The sequence below is a fragment of the Doryrhamphus excisus genome, linkage group LG13, assembly GCF_037039965.1.
Source record: "Doryrhamphus excisus strain RoL-2023G ecotype Guam linkage group LG13, RoL_Dexc_Guam_v1.1, whole genome shotgun sequence".
Lineage (NCBI taxonomy): Eukaryota > Metazoa > Chordata > Actinopteri > Syngnathiformes > Syngnathidae > Doryrhamphus > Doryrhamphus excisus.
The window spans coordinates 13365581-13388353 of record NC_136369.1 but is presented as its reverse complement, the minus strand read 5'-3'; the positions used below and the strand labels follow the sequence as shown (position 1 = coordinate 13388353).

Below are 22773 nucleotides of genomic sequence, written 5' to 3'. Positions count from 1 at the left end.
CATAGTTGACATTTGTACAACATTGAACAACCTGTTTGTCTGTTGGTGTAAATGTAAATTTTATGTTTTGTCTCAATAAAAGTTGAGAAACATCTTAGAACACACCTTTGTAGAGCTGTCCAAGTCACAGAGCGCTCTCTGGTGGACATTTAATGGTGTACACGAACTGCTCTGAAGACTAACTTTGGCCTTTTGGTTTGTTGTCAAACATTTTCACATCTACTACCTTGTGTAATTATATTAGTTGATCATTTTTTTTAAAACATTTAACATTTAACAAATGGGGTATACAATTTTTCCAAACGCTCATGCCGATCTAGTGGGTGTATTTCTATGCTTGACTCGCTCGACTTCTCGGGCATGCGCACTGTGCACGTTCTTTTCCATCCGCGTGTCCAAGCGTTTGCTTGTGTGTCCAAATCGAAGGATTCCACTTTGAAGGAGAAATGCCATCAAAAGTCATCGTAGAAACTGAGAAAACCATGGAAGAAGAGACGGAGGCCGTTGCGGATGTTAAGGTCTCAAAGGTAATCAGATTGATACTCGTGGTGACTTTTAAAACCTTCCTATTTCAGCTGCTTCCATGTTTGATAATGTGGCATGCTATGTTAAAACATTGGATTAGCGGCATTCGACAGGGTGACATGCTTTTCCAAAAAGTTTACTGTGTGCGGTTATGTATCTGTTGTGTACACTGGGTTTAAGAACAGTTTTGAGACCATAATTTTGTCGCTCCGTCGAGATGGAGTTGTACATTAGCAGCACAGCCTAGCAAGAACATCACACGGGAAGGCCACGTGCTTGGAGAGCAGATCTGTACACTATGTGGACACCGGAAGTTGAGCAAGAGAAAAAGGCTGGGGGAAACTCTCAAACGCTAGAGATCCTGGGTTTTTTTTCACAGTCTTGGCGTCATCTGGGGGCGACTCGCAAATGCAAACAAAACACCGTATTTACATTATGAGTATTATAGCATTCTGGCTTCTATATACTGGTCTTTAATGTCTACTTGACACTATTTTTCGTTTTCGACTTCAGCTGGTTTAATGTGTATGAAAAATTAAAAAAATCCTGTACAAAAGTAATTTTCAAATTTAGTCTGTAGTTAAATTGAATTTCCTTTTAACTTATGTTAAGTAACATCCATTTAAACCAGTGCTTTATTGATTGCTTCTAAGTTGTAATGGTACTGTGTATTTTCATTTTCACAAATTGTGACCTGCGCGATACGGATCTGTAAAGCTATCAAAACATTTTGTAACATATTGAAATGTCCTTCTTTCCTGAACATAAAGAGCAAATCTAAGGATGGCAAGAAACTCAAGAAGAAGCAGATGGTGGCAGAGCAGGAGGTAGAGGGAGATATGGACTGTGAACCACCAGCACCTAAAAGGGCAAAGAAAAAGAAAAAAGAAAAGCTTGCAGAGGACCAAACAAATGAGAACATCGATGAGGCCACAGATATGAATGGCAACATTGATGATGTTGAGCCACCAAAGAAGAAAAAAAAGAAGAGGACTGAAGCAGATAAGGAGGTTAGAGCTGTTTTATTTTTCTAAAAAATTACCAGGATGCTTTGTAGCACTGTGAAAAAGCTTATTTGTGACTCTTTTAATTCTGGCTTTACTGTCTTGGTTTTAGATAAAGAGTGTAATTGCTGAAACTGAAATCAACGGACATTCCATGCCGGAAACACCAGCTGAGACTCCCAACGTGACACCATCTCAGTCAAGTGATGACTCAAACACTGACAGTGAAAAAGTAATAAAGTTAAATAAAAAATCATTTATAAGTGTCAGCCTTTCAGAGCTTTTTATGTCTCTTAAATAGGTCAATAACATTTTTGTGTCATTGGTTTTCACACTTTTTTTGACTCAGTGATTCTGATTGTTTAGGAGGAGACACCTGAGCAGAAAGAAGGGGCCTTCTCCAACTTCCGAATCTCTCAATGCACCATTGAGAAGCTCAAAGGTACCAATCCCATTTGCTTTTGCAGACCACACCAAAACTCATTAAGTTGTTGTGACTTTGTGTTCCCATAATTTGAACCAGAAATTTGTGGGAAAAAATTACACTAATGCCAATAATATTTCAATCATATTTATTATGACTAGATTTCGAGTCTTTTGATAGCCCACTCAAAGATTTTGAATGCATCTTCTAAGTTTAAGTTACCATGTGGAGTTCACAAATGTTATTCAAAATATTATTCAATGTTTATATACTGGTACCTTTAATCGAGCTGTTATGACGTACTGTGGATGAGCTGCTGAATTACACACTACTCCTCGTTCTTTGTTTGTCTCCATATGCCAGTCCAACTTCTTTCCCACATTCAAATGTATCTTTCCTTTTTCAGCTCGTGGTGTCTCTTACCTGTTTGACATTCAGGTCAAAACATTTGACCCCGTGTATGATGGAGAGGATGTACTTGCCCAAGCCCGTACAGGAACAGGAAAGACTTTCTCATTTGCCATCCCACTAGTGGAGAAGCTGCAGTTGGATTCAGTGATGCGGGCAAGAGGCCGTCCTCCCAAGGTCTGCACACTTATTGAACACATGATTTAAATGCTACGATGTCTTAGACCAGAACCTGTTTTATCAACTGAGATTTCTCTCCTTTGTCTGCAGGTGTTGGTGATGGCTCCCACCAGGGAGTTGGCCATCCAGGTCGCTAAGGACTTTAAAGACATCTGCAAGAAACTGACCATCTGCTGTTTCTATGGAGGCAGCTCATACAACCCACAGAGTGAGTTTACGCGCTTAATTGTGTATATATCATAAATCCCCAAATGTATATATTACACAAAATTGAGCTTGAAAGAACTGAAATTGCCAACAATGGCACTCAACCCTTAGACCAGAAATCTTCCAAGGCAGAGTGATCTTAAGTTTGAATAAAAACCAAATTGTAAACCTTCATACATTTCCAATTATCAATATTCACATACTACTCTTTGAGAAACTAAAGCATGTTAACATTCCTACATTGTAAAATGTTTAGCACAGTATTCTAAGTAGTTAAAATGTGAACTGTGTAACTTTTGGATGTCATTTGAATAAAAACATACATCTACTTTCTCTGCAGTTGATGCTATCCGTAGTGGGATCGATATTTTGGTAGGAACCCCTGGCCGTATCAAAGACCACATCCAGAATCATAAACTGGACCTCAGTAAACTGAAGCATGTGGTTCTGGATGAAGTCGACCATATGCTGGACATGGGATTTGCTGATCAAGTGGAAGAAATTCTAGCCGCCTCCTATGGAAAAGGTATCACTGACTTGGTTTCTGAAAAATGTGGTTTGAAGCAGTTATTTTTAAATTCTGAATACATTTTTCCGTCAGGGTATGACAGTTTAAACTATTTAGTAGTTTCTCATGAATATTATGAATAAAGAGTAACCTCAAAGATTGAATACAGTCTCTTGCCTGGAATTTAGAATTGTATGACCTTGAGAGGTACCGTAGCAATTTGTGTCCCATTAAAAACGATTGATTTCAAACTTCCCTCGCAATGACAACAGTGCCCATTTTTATGCTTATGGCCGTGTTCCACTTCAGATGGTGACTCCAATCCCCAGACTCTGCTTTTTTCGGCCACCTGCCCCCAGTGGGTCTATGATGTGGCCAAGAAATACATGAGACCAGATTGCAAACATATCGACCTGATTGGCAGGAAAACACAGAAGACCGCAACAACTGTGGAAGTAAGTGTGTGCTCAAATAGTAGAAGGGCAAGTTTCCAAGCATCATGGCTAAGGGTGGCCGTTGTACTTGGTTAACACTTTAAAAGTGACCCATTATGTTTTTCCCACTTTTCTGACCAATTCATGTTGTAATCTCTGTTTCAGATACATTTCAGATGAGATTTGATTTGATAGATTCATCCCTATTGAAACAGTAATGGTCACTTTTCACTTTGTGCAGCATCTTGCCATATCATGCCACTGGTCCCAGCGCGCAGCGGTGATAGGAGATGTGATCCAAGTGTACAGTGGAAGCCACGGCAGAACTATTATCTTCTGTGAGACCAAGAAAGAGGCCAGTGAACTTGCCATCAATGCATCCATCAAGCAGGTAAAGCCATATGTGCGCCATCAAATGTTCATATTGTGCGCCCATAACGGCAATCACTGAAACTTCTAAGAGTTGTTGACTTGTTGCCAAAGCAGTCGTCCCAGGCAACTGGCATACCGAAACAGTGACATCATTTGCATTGGTGTTGCTCTGAGTTGAAAATTGTCGCATTTATGTTGCGCTGTGTGACATCTTTTCAGAGTGCCCAATGCCTCCATGGAGACATCCCTCAGAAACAGAGAGAGACAACATTGAGTGGATTCAGGAAAGGATTGTTCGAGGTTTTAGTGGCCACCAATGTGGCTGCCCGTGGGTTAGATATTCCTGAAGTTGACCTTGTGGTCCAGTGTTCTCCACCCAAGGTGTGACACTGCAATATTCGGTACTTGGCGTTACGGTCATGGATTTATTCTCTTATGATTGAGCTTGTGTGTTGTCAACACTCATCAGGATGTGGAGTCCTACATTCATCGCTCAGGTCGAACTGGCAGAGCTGGAAGGACAGGAGTTTGCATCTGTTTCTGTCAGAGGAATGAAGAGGACCAGCTGCGCTATGTGGAAGACAGAGCTGTATGTGTCCTCTTTAAACCCCAAAATATCAAAACAACTTTTTGGAGAAGCTTTTGCTGATGTCAAGAAAGTAAACTGTTTCAATATATTTTGTTTTTGGTATTTTTGCAGGGCATCACATTCAAACGAGTCGGAGTTCCCACAGCCAATGAAATCATAAAGTCATCAAGCAAGGATGCACTCAGGTATGTGTGAGACACAATGTTGGTGAGCATGTTGCAATTCTGCGGTCAAACAATTCACTATATGCATTATTGTATCACAGTAGTGTGCTGGAATATGATGCTACGTCGTGTGGAATTGTCAGGTTGTTTCTTTTCCCCCCCAATCCAGGTTTCTGGACTCAGTTCCAGCTGCTGCTGTTGGATACTTCCGAGAGTCTGCAGAGAAACTGATAGAGACGAAAGGAGCAGTGGAAGCACTGGCTGCTGCCTTGGCACACATTTCTGGAGCTACAACTATAGAGCAGAGGTCACTGCTCAGCTCAGACGCTGTAAGTTAAACATGGGCAAACTTGTAAAAAATTTTGGCTTGAGCTTGCACCTTAACAGAGACTGCAACCCTTCAATCCTCACATGATTATTTGGGTGCAACATTTCAAATTTTAAAAAGGCAATGTTTTTTTTTTGTGTTGAACCTAAACAGATATATCAAACTGAGGAGTCGTTGCACCCGTAATGAATGTTTATTAATATTGCAGGTTTTAATCATGACTGTTTAGCTCAACTGATTTTTTTTGTTGTTTCCTAGGGTTTCACCACTCTGCAGTTGGCATGTTCTCAGGAATTGCAGAATTTGGGTTATGTCTGGCGAAGCATCGAAGAACAGCTTGGGGAGGACATTAAAAGCCACATCCATAGAATGAACTTCCTCAAAGGCAAAATGGTATATACTGTTGATTTAAATGACTATGCTAACAGTTAGCTGGAGGTTACAGTAGCTGTTTGTTAACAACTCTAAAATTTAAGACCCTAAACCAGAGGTAGGGAACCTATGGCTCGGGAGCCAGGTAGGGCTCTTTTGATGACTGTATCTGGCTCTCAAGCATTTCTTACCACAATAAAAATGTATTTTTGCTAACATTTTAAAGTAAACATCACAGAAATGACTGTTAAAAATAATATTAAAAATCAACAACTTTTTTTATGCATTTTAATTCGTCCATCTATATTCTGCTGCAATACGGCCGACCATATCCATCTTTCCTGATATTTTCCAGGTCAAACACCAAAACTCGATTATTACTGGGTAATGCGGTAGTCTACCTCGGTCATTGAGATGTCAACATGTAAATATAAACTTTTCTCCTTTAGTCAAATAGTCACCTAGCTAAAGCTGCAGAACCAAGCCTTCTGGCAAAGATGGCCAAAAGAATGAAATATACTGATTATGGTGCAAAATTATGCAGCAGCAGAAGTTGTATTAATGGCAACAAGTATTTGATTTATTATTAGACGCTGCGCTGCTCACGAAAGTGTGCTGGCCACACCCCATTGGCGTGCGGTAGTGTGCCTGGTCTACACAATTAGAGCCCATTATATCTAAAACTGTTGGTCTTACATAAAAATGCACACATTTTATTGTATTCAATGTTTAAAAAAATGTATATGGCTCTCACAGATACACATTTTAAAATATCTGGCCTTCATGGCTCTCTTAGCCAAAAAGGTTCCTGACCCCTGCCCTAAACCTTATTTTGTGACATCAGCAAAGGATATGTTCACACATTTTAAAATATCTGGCCTTCATGGCTCTCTTAGCCAAAAAGGTTCCTGACCCCTGCCCTAAACCTTATTTTGTGACATCAGGAAAGGATATGTTCAAGGCTTAAAGTGTTGCTTTATTGTAGTCCTTATGTTGAGAGAGGAGACTGTTTCTTTCCAATATAGACTTCAGAATAGCAGTTTATAGTTATTAGCTGTTTGATGTTCTCTGAAGTGAGCCTAACTGTCTCATAATTTCTTATCTGGTACAGATTAACTAACTGAATTGTAATGAAGCTATCATTTTAACCTGACTGTTTCCATTAGGGAGTTTGTTTTGACGTCCCGGCTGACAAAGTCAAGGAAATTCAGGTAAGGACATTTGAAGATAAAAGGTTCAATTTCTGGTGATGTTGGAGGAGCTACTGTTGTAGAACATTACATCAATCAAATTGCATGTGTTGTACAAAAGATCCTGTCTGTCATTTGACCACACTCCACATCAGTATGTTCTGGTTGATTTACATTTGTATCCGGCAGAATATTGTTCACATGTACATTATGATGGACACATGAAAATCAACAAAAACATATTGCTACTTTACCATTATAAAGATGACATTTGTCTGTAGAATATATCCCAGGCCAATAGAATACCAGCTCCATCACTCATATGGGGCATCTTAAAAAAAAAAAGTATTTTGTTTACACCTTGTCTCATAAAATTGCTCTCAATGCTTGATTGTTCAATAGGACACCTGGACTGATGGTCGCCGTTGGCAACTGACAGTGGCCACAGAGCTCCCTGAGCTGGAGAGGCAGTACAGTAATCAAGGAGACAGAGGCTTCGGTAACAGACGAAGAGGATTCGGAGGCGGAAGGGGACGGAGTTTTGGGGGAAGTGGCAGATATGGTAATGGATTCCACAGAGGCGGTGGTGGTGGCAGGGGTGGCGGCGGCAGGGGAGGCAGCGGTGGTTATGGCAACAGGAGTAGTGGACAAAAACGCAACTTCAGCCAAGCGTTTGATTACTGAGGTGCCAACCTGGGACTGGCTGTCACGTCTGTGGGTTGGCAGCGTTTTCTATTGGCGAGGATTAGCGGGCGGCACTCTCCTTGATGATACAATGTCAGATATTCATTAAATGTATTTAAAGCTCATATTCAACAATATGAGCAGTGTCTTTACTCTGACATTAAGCTGCCAAAGGTTTCCTGAGAAACCTTTACACTCTTAAAGGGATGGTTTGGATTTTTGTTTTTTTTATGAAGATGTGACATCCCCATCGGGAGTGTCGTGCATCGGCAGTGAACCCCCCCCCCCCCGTTGCTGGGGGTCACTTAAGTAAAGCGTTTAGCTTCGCAAAACAATATGCGTTCAAAAGAGTAATACATTTGCATCACGAAATCGTCAGGAAAAAGTCAGACATCAAAACCACAATTTCACTCCCTCTGTATCAATTCACAGTTTTTACATGTGCAGATGACGACCTCTGTGACGCATTAAATTGAGAACTACAGTGGTATTGTCACAAAAGTATCTAAAAAATGGTGTGGACTTGTAATTATCTGGGCTGTAACAGCAATATACTCAACCACTGAGTTGTCATGGTCATTGCTAGTAGGGAATATTGTCTTGCCATATTGGCTTTTGGATAAGTGGGAACCTGAGTGGCAGAGGGAACGGCTTAGTGTTTTTACTGGTATACATTTAATGACTGATAAATAAACCTGTTTTGAAGTGTTTTGCTGCTTCGGCACCCCAGGTAAGAACTAGCTATTGAGGTAATATATGTCGCCTGTACGTATATTGTTCTCAGAACAGGCAAGAACCAGCTTGTAACGTTTTGCAGCAAATCCCCAATTCACTATCTGAGCAGTAAAGACTGAAACAGATAAGATGTGCGCAACAGTTGACAGCAGGCGGCAGCACGGTGATATGAAGAGAGGGAAAAAGACTGGCAATTGTGATGTCTGGCATGCATTTATGGATCGCATTTTTATGATACACATGTATTTTGACCGCATATTGTTTTGAGAAGCACAACACATAAGTGACCCCACCAAGTAGTCGTAACATCATTGCGACTACTTCAATGCTGCTCATCGGAGGAAGTGGGGGGAGGGGGATAGCCGCTGTTGATAACTACACTGCCGATGGGGATGTCATACAACTTCATGTCAAAAAATTTTAACTATCCCTTTTAAGATGGACCAATGCCAACCGTCGGTTATAACAGACTTCTATGCAACCCACGGATTGTCATGCTGAGTTTTCACCTTTCAGATCAGTACATTGCTGAAATCCAAAGTGAACGTTGTAGAAGGAAGCTGTGCTGGATTACGTTTTTATTACTTTGCATTTGGGGACAACTAGGCAGCACCATCTCCACCCACACCACATTTGCGAGGAGTGATCATGGTTGTCAACCTCTTCGAGGTGGAGTCTGTTTGCTATGTACCTTACCTCAGGTCAATATTCTCCCCAAGCTTTTGGATGATTGCTTTGCAACTCGCTCTTTTTACTGACTTCATTTGAAAGGAGTGTGTCCATTAAATGGTCAATTAAGGTTGTGTGTGTGTATTTATGTAGTCAATGTGAGTATGTGTACCTAAAATTAGAATGTTGCTTCTAGAAAGTAATGTCAAATAACATCAAATTAAAAATGAAAGGCCAAATCCTTGCAGGCACCTTGATTGAAGTGTGAAAATGCTTCATTTTTTTTTTTGCTGATATACCAAAATGCTACCGTAACTTAAGTAATGATATCGACATTTGCAGCGGTTCTTCTCTGAAACTGTCAGGTCACACATCTCATGTATTGAACACACGCTTCACACTTACTTGAATGTGATGCCACTGTATTTCACAAACGCTCTGTTGTAAAATAAGACAAATACTTCAATATGCATTATAAGTTATAGAAAAGGAGTCTTGTTTATTTGAACATACTGTCTCAACAACAAAGCAATTCAATTTTATGTGGCACACAAGTATGAAATTATATACTGTAAGAATTGTCCCTCACGTCGCTTTTTTTATTTTAGCTGCTTGCGACTCAAGTCATGTGTGATATTGCATTAAGAGAAGCACTTGCAGAACTTTACAATCATTGCAAACTAGATTCACAAGCATAAGGTGAAGGAAGTAATTCCAACTTCATATCGGACCCAAAAAAATTGCACTTATTTCAACGCAATGAATATATGTATTACACAATTCATTGTTTAGTGTCCCATCAAATCAAAATATATGAAAGCAATTATAGACTACATTTAACGGTACAAAGTCATAAATAATTCTTTGGTTTATGTGCAAATGTTGCATTTTAAGTCCATTTTCAGGAGCGCACTGATCAGATTGAGTGTGCAGTAACTTCACATCATGCAGGCCCAAGAAAATGTTGATACAAATTCAACCAGGAAGTTAGTTATTGTTCTGCTACCAGGCCATGACTCAGTACATGAGTGAGCCTGTGAGTGTGTTATACTGTATGCCATATCAGATGAAACTACAGTATATCTCAAAGGGCATTAAAACACCTTTAGACCTTGGCTTCTGATAAGACGAGTGACACATGCAGAACAAACACAATCTAAAAGTCATCACTTGTGACGCTAAGTGCACTGGTGTTCGGGTTCTCCAGAGTCAAGCCATCATCATCATCATCCTGGACACACAAAGAGAAACACACAGTTGACCAGATTAATTGCCCATTAATTAGTTATTGATCATATTTTAAAGTTTTAAAATAAAAATAATTTGCATTATATAGCCACTGTACTGTAAATTCTGGACTATTGAGCACACCTGAATTAAGCCTTTTAATATACACATTTATCGACCGCACTTGTCTATAAGCCACAGGTGTCCATGTTGTAACATACAAAAGTGGCAGTGCTGGACACAGCATTAGAACATTAAGTGCTTTGCGCACACAATAAACCTTGCAATCCAACTCAACTCAGTGTTTCCACATTTGCCGCACTTTTGCCCTCTCTGCAGCGGGTTCCACCAGCTGCATACACTCACTTTAAGTACCACTAGGAGCAGCTGATTGGAATGATATGGAATGGCCACGAGTGAGTCTGGCCAAAGAGTTTTTTGGTTTTTTTTTTACTTACAATGTCTTTCAACTTGTAGTCTTTCTCTGTACTGCGGTATGACACCACGTGGATCAATGTGTAGACCCTGTAGAACAAAATAAAAGTCAAGCAGTACCTTTTTCAGGTAGAAATAACACACCGGGGACAAAATGTATGCGTACCTGTGATATAACATGGCAAGGAACTGAATGAGGAGAAGGACTGCAAAAGACAGCAGGAACATCAAACTGAGAGGCTCCACCTGTCAACGTGAAGATGGCAGTTAAGTTTTGCATCAGATTTTACTACTTTAAAACATGTCAGTCCTGGTTTTGTGTGTGTGTGTGTGTGTGTGCGCTCGTGAACCAACCTTGAGGAACTCTCCAGATTGTGTTCCATTCGAATAGTATTTAGGAATCTTAATGCTGATGACGTCATTCCCAATGGCTTGCAGGAAGAAAGTTGCAACCACCCAGAGCACATTGATGATGAAATACAGGAATACCGCCTATGGAATGATGGGAAAACTTGATTTCTTGACTGAATCTATTAAGTAGCTGGTTTTCGATATGTTGACGTGCCTTTGACATAGATAATAACCAGAAGTGACGTTTGCTGACCTTGTTGCGCAGAGATTTGAGCTCTCTGGTGACCTCGTCCAGATGAGCTTTAGTGTCTACAATGGGCTTCAAGTAGCGCTCGATCAACTTGCTCCAGAAGTCGTGTTCATCCTACATGCATATACAAAGACATGTATTTGTTTTTTCAGGAAATTGTTAGCCAACATGGTCTCAATTTCTCCTCTGGGACCAATCTCCCCCCAAACGGCTACTGTCCAATCCTACGATTATGCAGCGTTCAGGACAACTCCGTGAAAAGTGAATGTTTTTGTGTGCTGTGCTCCAAGAAGCTAGTGTATGCTATAGTGGTGGAGCCGAACCCTAATAATGACGAATAATTATTTCAAACAAATACTTTTAAAATGTTTATATTAAACACAACAATTAAAACATAGCAGGAAGCCGAGTTTCTTCATGAGACTGCGATGCATGCCCGTATCAGCCAATGAGTGACCGGTGTTCAGCAGTCGGGGGTGGAGACAGAGCAGTCTGCCCGCCCCTCACAAGTCGCTGCGGCGCGGGAGGAGGCATCTGTATTTTGCTTTGTAAACATTCTACCTTTCACCTCAACTGGGTTTCATAAGCTGTTTTCAACTACCAGTAATAGCGGAGTTTGACGTTTGACGGGGAGATTATGATGTTGGGCTGCATTTAGTAGATATTTACTTCTGCGTTCTCCTGTTGGTCTTGTTAGCATTAGCTTGCTAACGGTAAGGCCTTTGACATTGGCTTTAAACGGTTAAGTAAGTAAGGCTTGGGAATTGAATTGTATGCACTTCTGGGTGGTATTTGGTACCTTTTAAGTTAGTGTGTGTGTGGGGGGGTCATGTTCACAATGATATTTTAGTAGTTTTTGATTCAGACGATCGCGTTTGTGGTTATATATATTTGTTTTGGGCGGGGAGGGGGTTTATGCTCAGGACCCGAGCTCACTAGCATTATAGAAAATGGATTGATGGTTTTACACTGTGTGGTGAGTCTGCTGTGTTTCCAGTTCTGTTGTCTTTCCGCGTGTCTGTGAACCCGTCACGGATACAGTTGGAGTTATATGGGTTAATGGATACCTCAAGAGTGCTGATTTGGTACAAACCAGGGTGATTAAGAAACTGACCAACTCTAGAATCAGTGTCTTACCTCATCTAGCTTCTGCACCTGAGGGGCAGTCAGAGTTTTCTGAATGGCTCTCTGGACTTTTTTCTCTAATCGTTCCATGCGACTGGTCTTCAGGGTGCGCCGAGCCTATGTTGACACACAATTGGTTCATCGGATTATATTTGGCTGGCTAAGACATTTGATATGATAACGTCAATACATGGATCAAATCTGGCATGGATACTACATTTTTTAGTTTTAGAAATTGCATGTAATTGTTCTACAGTAGCTATCGTTATTACTATACCTGCTCGGTCAGTGCCTGTTGCAGTTCCTCCTGCTGGCTTTCTGTCAGAGCATCCTCTGGTCCCACTCCATATAGTTCTCCACTGAGTGTGTCCGTTAACATGGCGACCAAATCCTCACACACGTCTTGTAGGTTTTTGGCGCGGAGAGAGTACCTGAGTTTAGGAAAAGAACAAGAACATGTGACTACATCGGCCCAATTAACTAGTTCAACCGATTAGATGTTTTTGGAGGCTTTTGGAACATAATTATTAGTTCCTTCCTGACTGGGTGTACTTCTCACTAGGGATGTCCCAATTTGATATTGATATACTGATAGCAGATATTCAGCTGATTTGTGATTGAATATGGACTTTTGTTAGTAATACAATAGGCATATTTAATCAAATGTTACGTATTTTGCTTATATGAAACATTTTAAGCACACATATGGGTAAATTAACTAAAATACATACACATTTAAGGCATTCAGAAAATGCATCCAAAGATGCTGGAAATGAGATGTAGTATTCCATACTGGTCACTGGGTGTCAGTCACGTTACTAATGGTTAATGGTTTACAGTCATGTTCTGCATTGTTCAGTACCGTATTTGTTCTTGTAGGTTCCTCTTCAGGTTGGCAAAGGTCAGCTTCTTTAAAAACTCTTCTTTCACTGGACTCACCCAGTCTAAGAACACACGCACACAAATACAAACATCATCAATAGGGTGCTAAAATGGACAATAAACATTTGCTATTTGTCATTCTAATGTGGTTTAATAATAATAGTTTTGCAGCAGTTTTGCAGTTTGGCGGCCGTCCACACTAGTAAATAGTTGCATCCAGACGGGAACGGATAACTGAGGCACACTTCCATCTGGTGCTGTGAACAGAAATGTGGTCGGAACTACCACAGACGAAATAATGGCTGAAAATAAAAATGTGAGTCGTGACACTGGAAAATCTTGGCTTGTGGTTAAAGCTCACTTCTGGTCACACGACTGTTGCGAAACTGTTGCGAATTTGCTTGTCCATATGGAAAAGACTAGCCGCCTTTTTCATATTTTCCCACTCTGCAAGCCATTTTCAAAAAATACCGCCATTTCCGTGTGGATGAGAAGCTGAAAGGCTAAAATTCTTTTCCGTTTTGACCTGAAAATGTTCTCGTGTGGATAAATCCCAATCACAATATTCAACTCTCCAATGGTCATCCCCATGCTACAATCAACCTACAATCAAATGTGTTGAGATGTGTAAACCCTTGAAGGAGCTACAAAGATAACACATGTACCTTATATGAAAATTTAATAAATCATACCAGAAAATAATACATTCTTCCAGCACAATTTGGATTTTGTCTTAGTTAAAAAGGTTTCTTACCACTCATAGGAAGTTCTGTGGCCTGGTTGCCGTCTTCGTAATCGTCATCGTAAGATGCAGTTGTTGATATACTCTTTTTTTCATCACTGTCACTGTCACTAGACACACACACACAACTTTAACAGTTCAGTTGGGCTCAACGAGTACTATAATTATGATATATTACTATGTATCGATGTCATTATGTACTGTAATTAATCAGGAATGGCATTTTTAAAGTTACCTGTCACTGGACACGGAGTCAAAGACTTTCAACTTCATCCAGTCTTTCTCAGTCCGAAGTTTCCGACCCCCTTGCTCATCAGTCTCTTTGCTGGTATCCGGTCTAGCTTGTGGCTCCACATTTGAAGCGGCAGGTTGACTATTTTCAAGGTTTGTGATAGCAAGGGGAGGGGCTTGCTGTTCAGTTTGTCTTGTGATTTGTTGAAGGATCAGATTCTCTGTTTCCTGGGTTATCTGTCAATCATAAAGAAAAAAACTGCTATGAATGAACCGGTCCATGAATACACATACACATAATAATATGTCAGCAGGTGTTCAGGTTACCTGCAGCTTCATGTCCCAGCAACAGAGTTTGCAGTTTCTATCACACAAAACATTATGGTTCTTTTTCACCTCTGTTGCCCCCCTATGATGAAATAGCAGAAAAAAACAGACCTTCAGCGTCGGCATGCCCAATATCCTTCATACTAAACCAGTGTTTGTACTCATAAGTTTAGTGGTAAATGAGATAATTCTATGAATAATCATTGGTGCATTACTTATTGGATTCTCTGGTGCCCCAGGACACAATGTGCATGTTAACCAGTGAGTAAATGGTAAGCAGAAGGTAGCCACTGGGAATACAGATGAAATACATCAGGCCGTAGACAATCATCCCTGGAGGAGAAAAAGAATATCATGACATCATTTTACACAAATCAGAGAGTGCTGATGATAATCGAATGTTTATTGTATGTACCAAACTCCTCAGGGTGTAGGATAGCAGTCACCAAGTACATGATCGTCATGGAAACAAGGAACACACCAGTCGGGGTTAAAAATGTGCCCTGAACCACCATATCACCTGGTTGGGATGGGAGGGTGGAGTTCATTATAATGTGTAAGTTTAAAAAAAAACAAGCTAGAATCTCACCAAGATCCGGACATTTACTCACCGATTATAGAAAATAACGATGCTGTCATGAGGAAGGCATACAGAACACTCATAATCCCAGCAATTGTTATCTGATTGTTTGGTTTGGCAACGAAACAGACGATGATGTAGAACACGGGAGGAATGCTTGCAATGATGATGGAAAGTGTACCAGCAAGTTGGAAGACAAACTGGAAAGCACCTGAAGAAAAGAACATTGATGAATAGCTAAAGATAGATATATTATGCAAATGAGATGGCTTTCTTGACAACTTACCCGCTACCATAAGTGTCACTGAGGCTGGTCCAAGAATAGAAGAACCAACGGTAAACATCTGGTAGAAAATATAAAGTCTGGATATGGAGGAGTTTCTCTTCACCGTTTCTGAGCCACTGCAGTACAAATGAGTTCATATTCATCTGAATGAAAACATCCGAAAAACAAAAAGCACTGACCTGTGCAACAGGTCCAGGGTATTAGCCAGCGTCGATGGTCCCCATCGTCTCCTCTGGTTATAAAACTCTTTGAATTCTTGCGGAGAGTTAGTATAAGCGTCAGATGCGGCGTTGTATTCCACACGCCACCCTTGCTGCAGCAACAACGTACACAACCAACGATCCTCTCCTGGAAAAAGTGAAGCAATTCAATTGAAGAAGATTGATTGAATATCGCAAGGAGCCGACGAAGGAAAGGACAATCTGGACCTTGGTCGTATTGGACATATTCTGCAGCTCTGGTTGCGGTCGTCGTGTATCTCTTCAGTACGTTGTCATCCATTAAGGCGGATGCTCGAAACAGACTGAAACATCCTGGACTGCACAGCACGGATCCAAACACATGTTCTGCTGTCTTCTGAAGCCAGTGACCGACTGCATATTCAAACTTTTGGTACCACACCATGGGACCTGATGGCCAGACACAGAGCTTAAAATGTAGATGATGAACTTTGTATTGGTGGGTCCCTCTGAAGGCCCCCCCAGAAAACCATGTATGGATTAGGTTTCTTGTTACTGCTCTGCTGTTATTCCTCACTGCTAGTCGCTAATTATTTTGTCGACTGCTGCAGTATGTTTTTCCATAAGTGACTTGTCTATTATGATTGATCTGTTGTGCTGCAGAATAATTGAATACAAATGTTCGCTTACCCATTCCGGTCGGATGGATTCGCCCACAGGCTGCTCCTACATTTTCATACATCCTCAGTCTGTCAATGGAGGTAAATATGCAATCCAAATGGGTGAAAGAAACAAAATATCCCTTAAAATATGACATGAAATCACCTCCCCAAGCTATTATAGAATACAATTGTCCAATACTGACCTGTCTACAAGTAGAATGACAGCTTTAGGTTGGAAGTCAGTGTCTCCGTCCAGAGCCAGGATGTATACATTCTCATCTGAGATGAATCTTCTCTTGTTGTCATTGTCATACTGGGGCATGAAGAATATCTCCCCATCCAAAGAGATCAAAGATTCTCTGCATAGGTGATTCTGCTGCTCAATACATAAAGAGAGTGTTGTTTCATTTGCATAAACTCCATGAACCATGATGTAATATTACATGAAAGTAGTAAAAATCTTACTTTGATCTTCTGTGGCGTTTTAGAAATGTACCCCTTCCAGCCAAGAAGATAATACATGTACATAATCTAAAAAACACACCAAAATAAATAGTTACAATTTGACCCTTTTGTGGCTTTCATTCAACCAATATCGTATCCCAACGGTTTTTGGGTTAACATGTATCTGACGATATAAAGTCGCTTGAGCCTTTAGGTCGGCAGCACATACCTGCGACCATCTTTTCTTGTTCCGGATAAGACCTTTGTCTTTCAGGTGAATGTAGAGCATGTTGCCTTCTGGCATAACAAACATGAGTCTTCCGCCATATGGAGTTTCCACAATGGATACATCATCTGGTTCTTTGTTGGTAAAAACCCTGAATATTTGAATGAAAGGTTTAGATGGAAAGAAATGTACTGTACGCATGCTTGAATGGAAGGCAAGACCTCACCTGTAAACCTCAATGACGACTTGTGTTAAGTCATTCACATAGGAGTTAACCAGCCTCTTATCTGTGTCTTTTTCAGTCATGAAGGCGTCATCCACGTAAATGTGACACTCAAAATCAAAACAGTCCTTATGTTCTTCTTTTGGATCACCCCGGTAACGGTCCAACCTAAAAATATATATATATTTTTTTACCAGGGTCCAAAGATTTGCATCCCATTTGCATGCATGTCTGGGATAGTAAACAATAATGGATAGATCATTCACTGTATAAATGTTAAATCCGGGGTGCCCGTTATGTCAATCAAGAGCTAACGGTCGATGGCGAAGGTAGTTTGGGTTGATCACATAAATGACTATTATATGATTTGTCATATGACATCAGTCAGCTCCTGATTCACTCTTGCTCTTCCGTGGCAAAGATTACCTGGTGAAGACCAGCCACTCGTCCACCATACAGCCTAATCATTTTAATTTCTTTTAAATCTGCGAATGTGATACATGAACTGAATAATACATGAACTGTGTGACTACTGAATGCTCAGGTTAAGTACCCAACTTTTGAGGAATTATGTTTAATTATCTTTATTGAATTGTGAAGTGTGAATGTTATCAACTAATTTCATTACTTGTAAAATTGGACACTGTGAATGTGAGATACTAATCATTCGTATTTAGTAAAGTAGTCTCCAATTTAAAGGTCAGTGTTCTCATGTGTTGTTGCTATGCAAACCTGAACATGGAGGTGAGAATCTTGAGCATTTCATCATAAGTCTCATGCCACATGGTGGCACATAGGTAGATGACACAGCTCTGGATGTCGTCTTGGCTGCAGCATTGAGGAGGAGACAGGAGAACGGTTATGTTATGACTTGTAAATGACTGACCAGAAAGTCCTTTTTTATCAGTATTGTTTCCTTCTAGCTGACAAATTATTGATAGCAAATATCTCCACTTTTTTTTTTTTTTTTTTTTTACCTTTCTTGGTTCCGGGCCCGAGCCACCTTCATCTTGGTGTTGAGTAACAAAGACAAGTCAATGAAAGCAGATTCGTAGAGACGCCGAACAAACAGCTGAGATGTTCTTTCGATTCGCTGGACCTATGAGGTAGTAACGAAAAATATCTTCAGCGATGCGATGTATTATTTCAGATTTACATGGCAAGTGTGTATTGCCATCTACCTTGATCTTCCATACGTAGTACGTGCACGTGACAAAACCCGACCACATGCATACTCCCTCGAGTGCCAGCATGGAAAAAGGCCATTGCAAGTAGTAGCTGTCAATGAAATCCCCATTTACTATACATAATGGAATAATAACACAATATATTATACATATATATATTAATGTATAGGTACCTGTTAAGTGACGTTCGGCAGATGCTCCTGGTGATTTCAAGTAAGACCAAAGGAGTTGTGTTCTTTTGGCTTAAGAAGAACAAACTTTCACAAAACTCTGCAATAGAAAAACACATTTTAAGTAGTTGGATAAAATAATGCATTAACACTTGAACTGAGGGGAACCATTCACGTTTGTTTTAATTTAATGTAACCTATTAACATACCAAAGATACTTGTATATTCCTGCAATGCATACAACCAAATCAGCCAATTTTAGCCATGGCCAAAAACACTGGCCGATATGTTTGGCCTTTTGTCAAAAACTCACCTTGAATACTCCCTTCTTTCGCTCCATCCAGTTTTTGAGCTTGTGTTATGAAAAGGATCAGTCCCAATAGTAGCACTGAAGGCCCTGTGCAACATAAGGGCAGGGCAAAACTCATCCTGACAGCATGAATCTTACAGGCCACCACTCCAAACCAGTGACACGCTGCCGAGCAAAATGCCTGAAGCAGGAGACAATGTGCTCATTAATGTCAGCCTGGTCAATAATAATACATCAAGACAATCATTAATCAGTCTTTACTGATTCTTATGTCCATTTCATTCATTATTGATATCCAATTATAAAGGGTATATATCTATATGTATTTTTAATGTCCGCCTACCTGTAAGAAAAACAGAACCAGTCCGATCTGTAACAATTCCCAGTCTACACTCCGTAAGTTGAAGTCATCCCAGACGATGGATTTTTCAATGACGGCATAGTACAACAGGTATACCGCCCCTACAAATGATAACAATTGGTGAGTTATTCACAAGACAGAATCTCTTGTTATTAAGATTTTGTCACAGGCAGACAATTACCGATAACAATTATCCTCAGAATGCTGCTGATGACGAACACAAAGTCCCTGAAACCATCCAGTTCTGACAATGTATCCTACAGGAAGATACAAAACCCAACATAATTAATTAATCTAATGTATGCTGATACGCTACGTGGATAATGCCATTTCAATGAAACTGTGACGTGTACATACGTTTGGAAACACAGATTTTACCTGAATGCGATTTGTAGCTTGCACTGGATTCTCCCACCAGCAGAAAGAGATTAGGATTGAGGAGAAAATTCCAATTGCAATAAAAACGAAACAGTCGGGACTCTGGTTATCCACATATGATGAGACGCGGACGTAATAGTCAACTCCGAGCAGGCAGTATCCTGTAGACAAACATGAGAGAAACAACTTTTGGCTTCACTTCCATTGACAAATCCGGTTGGTCTATGGACTTGGAGGTTCAAGGCGATAGGTGTTCAGTTATAAGGCCTTGTGGGCCTGTTGTAACTTATTGGAATATTTGAAAACAGCCAAGATTACAATTACCAGCACTTGTTAGAATGATGGAGCAGATTGGGAATAGGATTTTCCAGGTTTCTGCCTGCAGTTGGAAAATAATCTGAAGAATTGCAGATACAATGCAGACACCCCCGCTGATGAACAGATTCGTCAATACGTCAAACTGAGGCATCACCACGAGTACAAGGGTTGCAGTGCCAAGTGACACGATGCATTCAGTGACGCAGATCTGCAAAATAAAACCGGTCAGTAAAGTGCTTTCTTTTTAAATATAAAATGTCTAGATTATGTAATAAACGTCACGTACAAATGACATGGTCTTCAAGTTGGGTTGTACAAAGCTCTTGAAGGCACACCTCCACAGTGATTTGATGAACACCAGGACATTTGGACACACTAGGCAGAACACCAGCATCAGCATGTAGAACTGTTTTTCCCTTGGAGTGCGCATGGAGGTTGGACTGGACAACGTTGACAGCACCAGGAGAGAACCCTGATTGGCCAAAATAAAATATGTTCCCTATATGTACTGATGATTGGACGTCATTTATGAATCATACCTTGGCAACGACAGCACTGGCCAGAACACATAAACCTACGATAACGGCCACGAGGTACTGGGCCAGTTGGAAGCACCTTCTTTTTTGTTCCTTCTCAGCTCCTATTGGATTGAGTTGAAATGGATCCCATCGTTCCCTGGATCACACACAAGTTGTATTAACACCATATTACAAATAATCTAATCTCATGCTATAACCACAGTTATTATCATTATTGCACTGAACGGTCTGTGGCAAAGTAACCTGAGAAGAGAGATAGAGAAAGGGTTGGGTTTTTTTTTTCCACTGGTACTCACATACTTTTCCATATATTGAATCACAAGTTTTGACCTTTGACACCACAAAATGGAAAGTATGATTCAGGTTTCACAGGCATTTAACTAACATTGATATGATTTTTTTTACTTTTTGTTCCCTTTTTTGTTTTCTGCGCTCCTTTAAACATGATGACATATATTTTATTATGGTTTTAATGTAGTTGCCAATATTTCCTGCTTTTCAGTGCATGGCCCTTTCAGCAGAAGGAAATGATTAAGTCAACCCAAACCTGTCATTTTGATATGATTATTTTTTTTATATCATAAATGCTGTATAACTATCAAAAAAAAGACTTCATAATTTGTTCCTTTTTGTATTGTAAATTGTTTCATATGGCATATATACAGTTACACTCATTCATTCAACCTTACTTGTAAATATCAGAATAGCTGTAGCTTGCAATAAAACAACAACAAAAAAAATTAATAACTCAACATTATGAAAGTTTGAAAATAAATGTAATTTACAATTTATTTTGGAGTGCCACTATATAAAAAAAAACACCCATATAAAGCAACTTGACAGATTTCAGGTTAGTTTTGTCCAGAAGTATTGCTTCTCCATCTATGCAGCCAATTTGTTTGACAAATTGTACAACAAAAAGCCTCTCAGAGACCACCGGGCAAGAATCAAACCCTCTAGAGAAAAAGATGGATTTCTGCTTCTTCAGAGGAAAATGTCAGCGAGACCAATTTTCCTCCTCTTTTGTATGAATTTAATCAAGTTGGCTAATTAGGCTGAAAGCTTGCCATCCACAAAAATTATATATATATATATATATATATATGTGTGTGTATAGATTCATTATGTTAATCTATTCAATGTTCTTGGCTAATTAAAGCAAAGTAGAAATGATTATTTCTTACTTGTGTCTTTCCTGTCTGTTCTTTCCTCTGTGTTTGATGTCTTCCATCTTGCTTGTCTAGTCTTGTCTTGTTGTGATCAATATGAAGATCATGCATCCAGTGATAGAAGGTGGAGGGATGTCTGTTGAAACCGTAATATCCCATATGGAAAACAAATAGAAAAAAACACATTGAATGCTGAGTTGTTTCATATATCGTACAGTATATAAGGCTTTTATGATTTTCTATTGATAGTGGCCACTTTTTTCACACAAGATAATCATTTACTGTATCATGATTGTTCTGAAAAGTACCCAAATCATACAAGTTTCATTTTGTACAAATGTAGTCAGGATATTATACGTGTTTTCACTGTCTGATGCATTACATAGAAGTTTCAAACAAAAGAGATGCAAACAGATTTACATATATTCACATTAATATATAAACAATGACACACAAATACCAAACAAGTACTCGAGAAGACAAAGTATACCTTCCTTTGTGCTTGTTGTCTTGTATTCCTTAGCTCCCCATCCACTTCAGTGCCAGAAGAAAAACTAAATGAGTTAACTTCATGAGCAAATGTGTGTACAAAATTGAAATGATCCTCCAATTTGAAAAAAAATGTAACAATTTAAAAAAGAATGAAATATTTCCTCAAGGAACTCACCAGTGTGCACATGTTCCACCCGAATGTATCAGCAAGTGTGCATGTGTCGTTGACAAATACTGTTAGATAACAATGTAAGGGTTGCTGTAAAAGGTTGCACCGTAACCACCCAAGATGACTTAACTGTACATGACTAATAAACAAACAAAATCTCAGTAATCTCTCCTGCTTTTATGGAAGAGGCCATAAAGAGGTACAAAGGTCATATTCACGGATACACGCCCTTTCTCCGACTGTAGAGTTTTTAATTAACTGAGCCAACTCATGGACTCAGTACTCTCAACTCACGATGATCGTGAACAAAGACATTTTATACGGCACCGTCATAAATACACACTGGACCTTCCCTCCTCACAATAACAGGACATTCCTATTCCCTTCCTGAATTCAAAAAGGGAACTTTTTGTTGTTTAAAGTGATATTTTAGCTTGTTTTTCATAAGATATTCAACCACCCAAAGTCTCAAGATATTTTTTGTTTATTTCCTGACAGATAAGGAAGTGCAACTTAAACATTTTCATTCATTCATTTTCTACTGCTTTTTCCTCATGAGGTCTGCGCGCTAACCACTAGACCGCCGTGCAGCTTAAACATTTTCAAAATATAAATATTATTTTTAAGCAAAAAGGCTAAATCTATTGTATAAACAAATGCAACTTTGATGTAAAACAATATCATTAAATCTCAACATTTTCTCCGGGTACTCCGGTT

At 39.7% G+C, this 22773-nt stretch overlaps 2 protein-coding genes across 2 annotated transcripts; one reads left to right on the top strand and one right to left on the bottom strand.

Moving 5' to 3' along the window:
• The first annotated feature begins 358 nt into the window (after positions 1-358).
• ddx21 (DEAD (Asp-Glu-Ala-Asp) box helicase 21) lies at positions 359-8923 on the top strand. The gene is made up of 16 exons (XM_058088823.2): positions 359-527; positions 1296-1535; positions 1642-1761; positions 1896-1971; positions 2360-2538; positions 2632-2749; positions 3089-3274; positions 3566-3711; positions 3932-4081; positions 4282-4443; positions 4532-4651; positions 4763-4836; positions 4985-5144; positions 5402-5536; positions 6682-6726; positions 7108-8923. The coding sequence occupies exons 1-16, from the start codon at positions 447-449 to the stop codon at positions 7387-7389; spliced, it is 2274 nt and encodes a 757-aa protein (XP_057944806.2). The 5' UTR covers positions 359-446; the 3' UTR covers positions 7390-8923.
• A 996-nt stretch (positions 8924-9919) lies between these two features.
• chs1 (chitin synthase 1) lies at positions 9920-21457 on the bottom strand. The gene is made up of 34 exons (XM_078795678.1): positions 21411-21457; positions 20227-20362; positions 19974-20159; positions 19694-19895; positions 19370-19530; positions 19173-19248; positions 18974-19092; positions 18634-18811; positions 18324-18420; positions 18145-18241; positions 17941-18062; positions 17696-17791; positions 16967-17131; positions 16744-16891; positions 16536-16601; positions 16274-16449; positions 16099-16157; positions 15658-15858; positions 15409-15577; positions 15230-15345; positions 14975-15154; positions 14779-14883; positions 14579-14696; positions 14364-14445; positions 14041-14273; positions 13818-13915; positions 13044-13125; positions 12459-12612; positions 12194-12298; positions 11060-11170; positions 10810-10947; positions 10622-10701; positions 10479-10545; positions 9920-10024 (listed from the first exon to the last, which is right to left on the bottom strand). Exons 1-34 carry the CDS (start codon positions 21455-21457, stop codon positions 9950-9952), a joined length of 4245 nt encoding a protein of 1414 aa, XP_078651804.1. The 3' UTR covers positions 9920-9949.
• Between the last annotated feature and the right edge of the window lie 1316 nt (positions 21458-22773).